This window comes from Poecilia latipinna, unplaced genomic scaffold (assembly GCF_001443285.1).
Source record: "Poecilia latipinna isolate Pla-1442-1.1 unplaced genomic scaffold, P_latipinna-1.0 Scaffold3898, whole genome shotgun sequence".
Taxonomy (NCBI): domain Eukaryota; kingdom Metazoa; phylum Chordata; class Actinopteri; order Cyprinodontiformes; family Poeciliidae; genus Poecilia; species Poecilia latipinna.
Genome location: NW_015116514.1, coordinates 32021 through 40855, shown reverse-complemented (window position 1 = coordinate 40855; position 8835 = coordinate 32021). Strand labels below are relative to the sequence as shown.

Here is an 8835-nt window from a genome sequence, read left to right as displayed (position 1 = left end):
CTCTCCCTGGCTGCTCAGCATTCCCCTGATTACACTCAGCTGGTTCCTATGCAACCGGACTCATTGGTTTCCTGTCCTATCCGGTTCCTCAGCCTGTACCTTCCGGTTCTATTTCATCCCTACTGACCGCCAGAGGGCGGTGCTGAAAGCACTGAATGTTCCTTTCGCGCATGCGCTGTTCGAGCAATAATGTCAACAGAGTCACACCTGTGACACATCGGATGATCAATCAGAGGCTATATAGCATGACGTCATCCGAGGCTCAGTTCCTCTTTTCTTCTCGCGTGCGGTTCGTTTCGTATGGCATCAGCCTTTTTGGATTTCTGAATCTTTTGCCGTCGTTGGACGCCCGACTGTCTGTTGGCTGGAGTTGCGGGGTATCGCCCTCCGAGGGCTGCGACGGATCTTCATTTACGGAACTGTTTGTTGGTGATGACAGCGTTTCCGCCTCCTCTCCCGACTCACAGCTTAGCCCTACTGTGTTTGTAAACCTGTTGGAGTTTAGCTAACGGTGTTAGCCTTTCTAAGTTTGACGGTTTTGCTTTAATTGGTGACGGTAGCGTCTCGCCCCCTCTCCCAATTTTAGCTACCTTGTAAGCGGTTTGTTAATACTTTGATTGGTGACGGGAACCTTTTTTTTTGTCCCCTCTCCCAGTTTTATGTGGACCGCGTCTGCTGGTCTTTTCTGTAATTGGTGACGGTAGCGTCTCGCCCCCTCTCCCAATTTCAGCCAATTTTGTGATCGTAGCTTTGTGCTGGCCTTACCTGTTCTTCGTTTGCTGCTTAATTGGTGACGGCAGCGTTTTCGCTCCCCTCTCCCAGTTTAGTTTTCCTTTATTCTGGACATGGACAGCTCCCACTGTTGTTCGGATTGTGGAGCTGTGCTTCAGGCAGATGATGGTCATGACCTGTGCCCTGCCTGCCTCGGGCATGATCACCTGGTTGAGGCCCTGTCGGATAATCCCTGCATGAACTGCAGCTACATGCCCCATGCAGTGAAGGTGGCTCGACTGGCCCAGTTACGCCCCGAGTGTGGACATGACCTTCCACCTTCTGGGCAGGTGACTGCACCTAGGCGCTCTAAGCGCAGGACTGAGGCCACAGCCTCTGTGGCTCCTCCTAAGAAGAAGCGAGCTAAGTCTGACCAGGGCCTTTCCACAAGGTTTGAACGGTTGTCTGCAGAGTTGGCGGAGATGAAATCCCTTTTTCAAGCACGTCAGGTGGTGGCCCCCCTGACTGGGTTCCCTTCCCCACCTATGCCAGAGTTGGCTGTGGAGGACGAGGTGCTGTCTTTGGCTGCCTCTGCCTCTCACTTTGGGAATGAGGAAGAGGAGGCACAGTCGTCTCGCGCTTCGGAGACTGGCTCACACTCTTCATCTCAGAGTGCAGCTAGTGGGGCTGGTGACAGCTCGATACGAGACATCATGCGTATGGCCTTGAGACAACTGCAGCTGGATGTCCCGCAAGAGGTGGACTCCGCTCCTGGCAGTGCCTTTTTCAGGCGTGGCCGAGGCCCTACTCCCTTTTCTGTCCCTCCATCGGAGGAGTACCTCAGGGAGTTACATGCTTGTTGGCGGGACCCTAAAGCCTTTTCGAATCTCTCCCCAGATGGTCGAGCATTGGCAGCTATGCATGAGTCGGTCAAGGCGGGTTTGGACCGCATGCCTGCGGTTGAACCTGCTGTTGCTTCGCTCATCGTGTCTCCAGATGAAGCACTGCGTGATGATGTTCGGTGCCCACGGGCTCAATGTCGTTTTACAGATGACTTCCTCTGTAAGGCATATAATGCTGGAGCACGTGCCGGCCGCCTTGGCAATTCCTTGGTGCACCTCATGTTTGCACATTCTGCATCCCTTCAGGATACCAATGGGGCAGATGCAGCTATTGGCTTTAGCGATGCAGCGCTTCAGGCCTTTGCATTGATGTCCAAAGAGCTTGGGCGTGTGATGTCTTTTCTGGTCCAGGCTCGCCAACAGGTCTGGCTGGCTCAGTCCACGTTGACTGAAGCGTGCCGTAGGACCCTCTGCAGTGTTCCTGTTGTGCCAGGGGAGTTGTTCGGTTCTGCTGCCTTGGAAGCGCTGGACCGAACCGTTCAGGCGCGGCAGACTAGAGAACAGCTTTCAGGCCTCAGCAGAGGTATGCCCCCTCCTCATCGTAATCCAGGGCGCCCAGCGGCTGGCCCCAGTATTCGGCCGCTGCCTCAGGGTTCTGCTCGGCCTAGTGGGTCTTACCCTCGTCATGTAGAGCAGAGATCCAGCAGGGACTTTCGTGAGCTGGTCCGCCAACCGACCAGACACACCCGGGCCGCAGACGTTGGCCACCGCCCCCCCAGACCACCTAGGGGTCGGGGGGAGAGAAAGTGAGGCCACCAGGCCGGCCGTGGGATCTTTTTCTTATCAGCAGCTCAGTTACTGGGCTGCTCTCGCTGTGGATCCATGGGTGGTTGCCACTCTGACCCATGGTTACTGGCTACAAATCCGACGGCGGGCTCACATCACCCTGACCCTCACATCGGGTCAGGGTGACCGTCATTGCCGACCCGGTGAAAGCGCAAGCCCTGGACCAGGAACTTTCCGCCCTCCTGTCCAAGGGTGCAATCGAGGCAGTGGATCCTCTGCGGCAACCCAGAGGCAGTGGCCTCTGGGTTGCACGTTTGGCACGTCTTTTTCTCGTGCCAAAAAAGACGGGCGGATTTCGTCCCATTTTAGATCTCAGGGGACTCAATCAGTATTTAAAGGTCCTGCCTTTTCACACAGAGGTTTTGCGGGCTGTGACAAAGGGAGAATGGTTTACATCAATCGACCTTGCAGATGCGTACTTTCATGTACCTATTGCGGTGGAACATCGTCGCTTTCTCAGGTTTGCCTATCGGGGTCGCCACTGGCAGTTCAGTGTGCTCCCGTTCGGCCTCTCACTGTCCCCGAGGGTGTTCACTCGGTGCGTGAAAGCGGCCCTCTCTCCTCTGCAGGCCCAAGGTATGAAGGTTCTGCCATACCTCGACGACTGGCTTCTTTGCGCCCCGTCTCGGGAGCAGGCATCTCGCGATGCGAGTCGCCTGCTCGCTCATGTGTCCCGGTTGGACCTCAGGGTGAACTGGGAGAAGAGCTGTCTGATTCCTTCACAGACAACCACTTTTCTTGGGGTGGTTTTGGATTCTCCCTCCATGACAGCCTACCCATCTGTCCAGAGGGTGGACGGCATTCTCCGACTGGTGAGTCGATTCAGGCTGGGCAGGCAGCTTTCTTACATCGTCTTCCTGCGGCTGCTGGGCAAACTAACATCAGTTACTCGGGTTGTGCCCTTAGGTCTGCTGTCTTTGCGCCCTTTGCAGAGGTGGATCAACAGCTGGCGCCTGGATGCAAGACTACACAGGCATCGCAAACTTGTGGTAACGTGGCCATGTCTTCGTGCCCTGAGTCCATGGAGAGACAGGGCCTCCTTGTCCAGGGGCGTGTCCATGGGGGTGGTTGTGTATCGCAGGGAGGTGGTCACAACAGATGCCAGCTCCATGGGATGGGGTGCTGTGTGGCAACACAGGGCAGTCCAGGGCCGCTGGTGTCCACAGGATCGCTCCAAACATATAAATGTATTGGAGCTGCATGCTGTGCATTTGGCACTCAGGCACATTTTGCCCCACCTGCAGGGGAGGCATGTCCTGATTCGGTCAGACAACACCTCTGTTGTCTACCACATCAACCACCAAGGTGGCACCAGGTCAGCACAGCTTCTGAAGGAGTCCCAGGATCTCCTGGAATGGGCGTCTGTTCACCTATCCACCCTGCGGGCGGTGTACTTGCCAGGGCTGCACAACCAGGTAGCAGACTCCCTTTCCCGACAGGCGCCGGCTCCGGGAGAGTGGTCCCTCCACGGCGATATAGTCCGCCTGATCTGGGACCTTTTCGGTCAGGCAGAAGTCGACCTTTTCGCCACGGAGGAGTCGACTCATTGTCCTCTATGGTTTTCCCTTACAGGGGCGGCAGGTGCTCTGGGCCAGGATGCCTTGGCCCATCCTTGGCCAAGAGTCCTCCTATATGCCTTCCCCCCCCTTTCCCTGATATGGCCGACTCTTCAGAGAGTTCTCGAGGAGGGCCACAAGATGTTGCTGGTGGCTCCATATTGGCCGGCACGGCCATGGTTCCCTCTTCTACGGAGTCTGTGTCACGGTGTCCCATGGTGTCTTCCGACCAGGAGGGATTTACTGTCTCAGTTGGGGGGTCAGATATGGCATCCCGACCCTCAACGCCTCCGGCTGTGGGTGTGGCCACTGGGAGACTTGAACAGCAGCTGACTGGGTATTCAGGTCCTGTCAGGCACACTATTTTGAATGCCAGGGCATTCTCCACTCGTCAGCAATATGAAAACAGATGGCGTCTGTTTTCCCGGTGGTGCTCTGCCCACAATACTGATCCAGTAACCTGTCCGGTTCCCACTATTTTGGAATTTCTTCAGTCGCTTCTTGATGAGGGACGTTCTCCTTCTACGCTTAAGGTATATGTAGCGGCTATATCATCTTGTCATGCTGACGTTGATGGCTGTACAGTGGGGAGCCATAAGCTGGTTTCTCTTTTTTTGCGTGGTGCTCATAGGCTGCACCCGCCAACAATTCCGCGAGCACCAGTTTGGGACCTGTCTTTGGTCCTCAGTGCTCTGTGCCGCCCTCCATTTGAGCCTTTGGTTCATACAGACCTCAAATGGGTGTCATGTAAAACGGCTTTTTTGTTGGCTATTGTCTGCGCTAAGAGGGTCAGTGAGCTACATGCTCTGTCAGCCCGTCATGTCTCAGATGGGGTTCAGATGGTTCTGGGATTACCTTGTGGCCAAACCCGGCGTTTGTCCCTAAAGTGCTTTCTTGTTCTCATTGTAACCAACCATTGAGGTTGGCGCGTTTTCAGCCTACGTCAGGGGAAGCTGACGATAGTTCTGAGTCACTGTGCCCAGTGAGGGCACTGGGAGCCTATATTGCAGCCACTGCTGCTATAAGGCGCTTGGACCAGCTTTTCTTGTGTTATGGAGGCCCGAGATTAGGTTGTCCTCTGTCCAAACAGCACCTCTCCCATTGGATCGTGGACGTCATCTGCCACGCCTACACTGCAGGACATCGCCCCCGGCCAGTTGGCGTGAAGGCACACTCTGCCAGGAGTGTTTCCACTTCCTGGGCAGCCTTGAGAGGGGTTCCACTGGAAGCTATATGTGTGGCGGCATCATGGGCTTCTCCGACCACGTTCACTAGATTTTACAATGTGAATGTGGCCTCCTCTCATTCTCTGGACCAGGTTCTTTTACAGGGGTCCTCTGGGTCTCATTGAGACCTCATTGAGGTATGTGCTCAGGATTCCTTGTGACATTGCTGGTATTAGTCATTCAGTGCTTTCAGCACCACCCTCTGGCGGTCAGTAGGGATGAAATAGAACGAAAGTTACGTATGTAACTACGGTTCTATGAATCCCGGATGACCGCCAGAGATTCTCTGTCACTCAGAATCCTTGCATTTCGCGAGAAGATTCTGTAGGAACAGAGCCTCGGATGACGTCATGCTATATAGCCTCTGACTGATCATCCGATGTGTCACAGGTGTGACTCTGTTGACATTATTGCTCGAACAGCGCATGCACGAAAGGAACATTCAGTGCTTTCAGCACCGCCCTCTGGCGGTCATCCGGGATTCATAGAACCGTAGTTACATACGTAACTTTCGTTCTATTTCATCCCTACTGACCGCCAGAGGGCGGTGCTGAAAGCACTGAATGTTCCTTTCGCGCATGCGCTGTTCGAGCAATAATGTCAACAGAGTCACACCTGTGACACATCGGATGATCAGTCAGAGGCTATATAGCATGACGTCATCCGAGGCTNCGTCCTATACTGGACGTTGCTGACTGCGTCTGCCTGCAGTTGGTCTGCTGGTCTTTTCTGTAATTGGTGACGGTAGCGTCTCGCCCCCTCTCCCAATTTCAGCCAATTTTGTGATCGTAGCTTTGTGCTGGGCTTACCTATTCTGGACATGGACAGCTCCCACTGTTGCTCGGATTGTGGAGCTGTGCTTCAGGCAGATGATGGTCATGACCTGTGCCCTGCCTGCCTCGGGCATGATCACCTGGTTGAGGCCCTGTCGATAATCCCTGCATGAACTGCAGCTACATGCCCCATGCAGTGAAGGTGGCTCGACTGGCCCAGTTACGCCCCGAGTGTGGACACGACCACGACCTTCCACCTTCTGGGCAGGTGGCCGTACCTAGGTGCTCTAAGCGCAGGACTGAGGCCACAGCCTCTGTGGCTCCTCCTAAGAAGAAGCGAGCTAAGTCTGACCAGGGTCTTTCCACAAGGGTTGAGCGGTTGTCTGCAGAGTTGGCGGAGATGAAATCCCTTTTTCAGGCACGTCAGGTGGAGGCTCCCCTGACTGGGTTCCCTTCCCCACCTATGCCAGAGTTGGCTGTGGAGGACGATGTGCTGTCTTTGGCTGCCTCTGCCTCTCACTTTGGGAATGAGGAAGAGGAGGCACAGTCGTCTCGCGCTTCGGGGACTGGCTCACACTCTTCATCTCAGAGTGTAGCTAGTGGGGCTGGTGACAGCTCAATACGAGACATCATGCGTATGGCCTTGAGACAACTGCAGCTGGATGTCCCGCAAGAGGTGGACTCCGCTCCTGGCAGTGCCTTTTTCAGGCGTGGCCGAGGCCCTACTCCCTTTTCTGTCCCTCCATCGGAGGAGTACCTCAGGGAGTTACATGCTTGTTGGCGGGACCCTAAAGCCTTTTCGAATCTCTCCCCAGATGGTCGAGCATTGGCAGCTATGCATGAGTCGGTCAAGGCGGGCTTGGACCGCATGCCTGCGGTTGAACCTGCTGTTGCTTCGCTCATCGTGTCTCCAGATGAAGCACTGCGTGATGATGTTCGGTGCCCGCGGGCTCAATGTCGTATTACAGATGACTTCCTCTGTAAGGCGTATAATGCTGGAGCACGTGCCGGCCGCCTTGGCAATTCCTTGGCGCACCTCATGTTTGCCCTTTCTGCATCCCTTCAGGATACCGGTGGGGCAGATGCAGCTGTTGGCTTTAGCGAGGCAGCGCTTCAGGCCTTTGCATTGATGTCCAGGGAACTTGGGCGTGTGATGTCTTTTCTGGTCCAGGCTCGCCGACAGGTCTGGTTGGCTCAGTCCACGTTGACTGAAACGTGCCGTAGGACCCTCCGCAGTGTTCCTGTTGTGCCAGGGGAGTTGTTCGGTTCTGCTGCCTTGGAAGCGCTGGATCGAACCGTTCAGGCGCGGCAGACTAGAGAACAGCTTTCAGGCCTCAGCAGAGGTATGCCCCCTCCTCATCGTAATCCAGGGCGCCTAGCGGCTGGCCCCAGTATTCGGCCACTGCCTCAGGGTTCTGCTCGACCTGGTGGGTCTTACCCTCGTCATGTAGAGCGGAGATCCAGCAGGGACTTTCGTGAGCTGGTCCGCCAATCGACCAGACACACCCGGGCCGCAGACGTTGGCCACCGCCCCCCCAGACCACCTAGGGGTCGGGGGGAGAGAAAGTGAGGCCACCAGGCCGGCCGTGGGATCTTTTTCTTATCAGCAGCTCAGTTACTGGGCTGCTCTCGCTGTGGATCCATGGGTGGTTGCCACTCTGACCCATGGTTACTGGCTACAAATCCGACGGCGGGCTCACATCACCCTGACCCTCACATCGGGTCAGGGTGACCGTCATTGCCGACCCGGTGAAAGCGCAAGCCCTGGACCAGGAGCTTTCCGCCCTCCTGTCCAAGGGTGCAATCGAGGCAGTGGATCCTCTGCGGCAACCCAGAGGCTACTATTCAACGTATTTTCTCGTGCCAAAAAAGACGGGCGGATTTCGTCCCATTTTAGATCTCAGGGGACTCAATCAGTATTTAAAGGTCCTGCCTTTTCACATGCTCACGACGACAGAGGTTTTGCGGGCTGTGACAAAGGGAGAATGGTTTACATCAATCGACCTTACAGATGTGTACTTTCATGTACCTATTGCGGCGGAACATCGTCGCTTTCTCAGATTTGCCTATCGGGGTCGCCACTGGCAGTTCCGTGTGCTCCCGTTCGGCCTCTCACTGTCCCCGAGGGTGTTCACTCGGTGCGTGAAAGCGGCCCTCTCTCCTCTGCAGGCCCAAGGTATGAAGGTTCTGCCATACCTCGACGACTGGCTTCTCTGCGCCCCGTCTCGAGAGCAGGCATCTCGTGATGCGAGTCGCCTGCTCGCTCATGTGTCCCGGTTGGGCCTCAGGGTGAACTTGGAGAAGAGCTGTCTGATTCCTTCACAGACAACCACTTTTCTTGGGGTGATTTTGGATTCTCCCTCCATGACAGCCTACCCATCTGTCCAGAGGGTGGACGGCATTCTCCGACTGGTGAGTCGATTCAGGCTGGGCAGGCAGCTTTCTTACATCGTCTTCCTGCGGCTGCTGGGCAAACTAACATCAGTTACTCGGGTTGTGCCCTTAGGTCTGCTGTCTTTGCGCCCTTTGCAGAGGTGGATCAACAGCTGGCGCCTGGATGCAAGACTACACAGGCATCGCAAACTTGTGGTAACGTGGCCATGTCTTCGTGCCCTGAGTCCATGGAGAGACAGAGCCTACTTGTCCAGGGGCGTGTCCATGGGGGTGGTTGTGTATCGCAGGGAGGTGGTCACGACAGATGCCAGCTCCATGGGATGGGGTGCTGTGTGGCAACACAGGGCGGTCCAGGGCCGCTGGTGTCCACAGGATCGCTCCAAACATATAAATGTATTGGAGCTGCATGCTGTGCATTTGGCTCTCAGGCACTTTTTGCCCCACCTGCAGGGGAGACATGTCCTGATTCGGTCAGACAACACCTCTG

General features: G+C 55.6%; 1 protein-coding gene across 1 annotated transcript; it reads left to right on the top strand.

The window, feature by feature from the left end:
- The first annotated feature begins 845 nt into the window (after window positions 1-845).
- LOC106941852 (uncharacterized) lies at window positions 846-4725 on the top strand. The gene is made up of 2 exons (XM_015024982.1): window positions 846-2359; window positions 2521-4725. The coding sequence occupies exons 1-2, from the start codon at window positions 846-848 to the stop codon at window positions 4286-4288; spliced, it is 3282 nt and encodes a 1093-aa protein (XP_014880468.1). The 3' UTR covers window positions 4289-4725.
- The last annotated feature ends 4110 nt before the right edge of the window (window positions 4726-8835 follow it).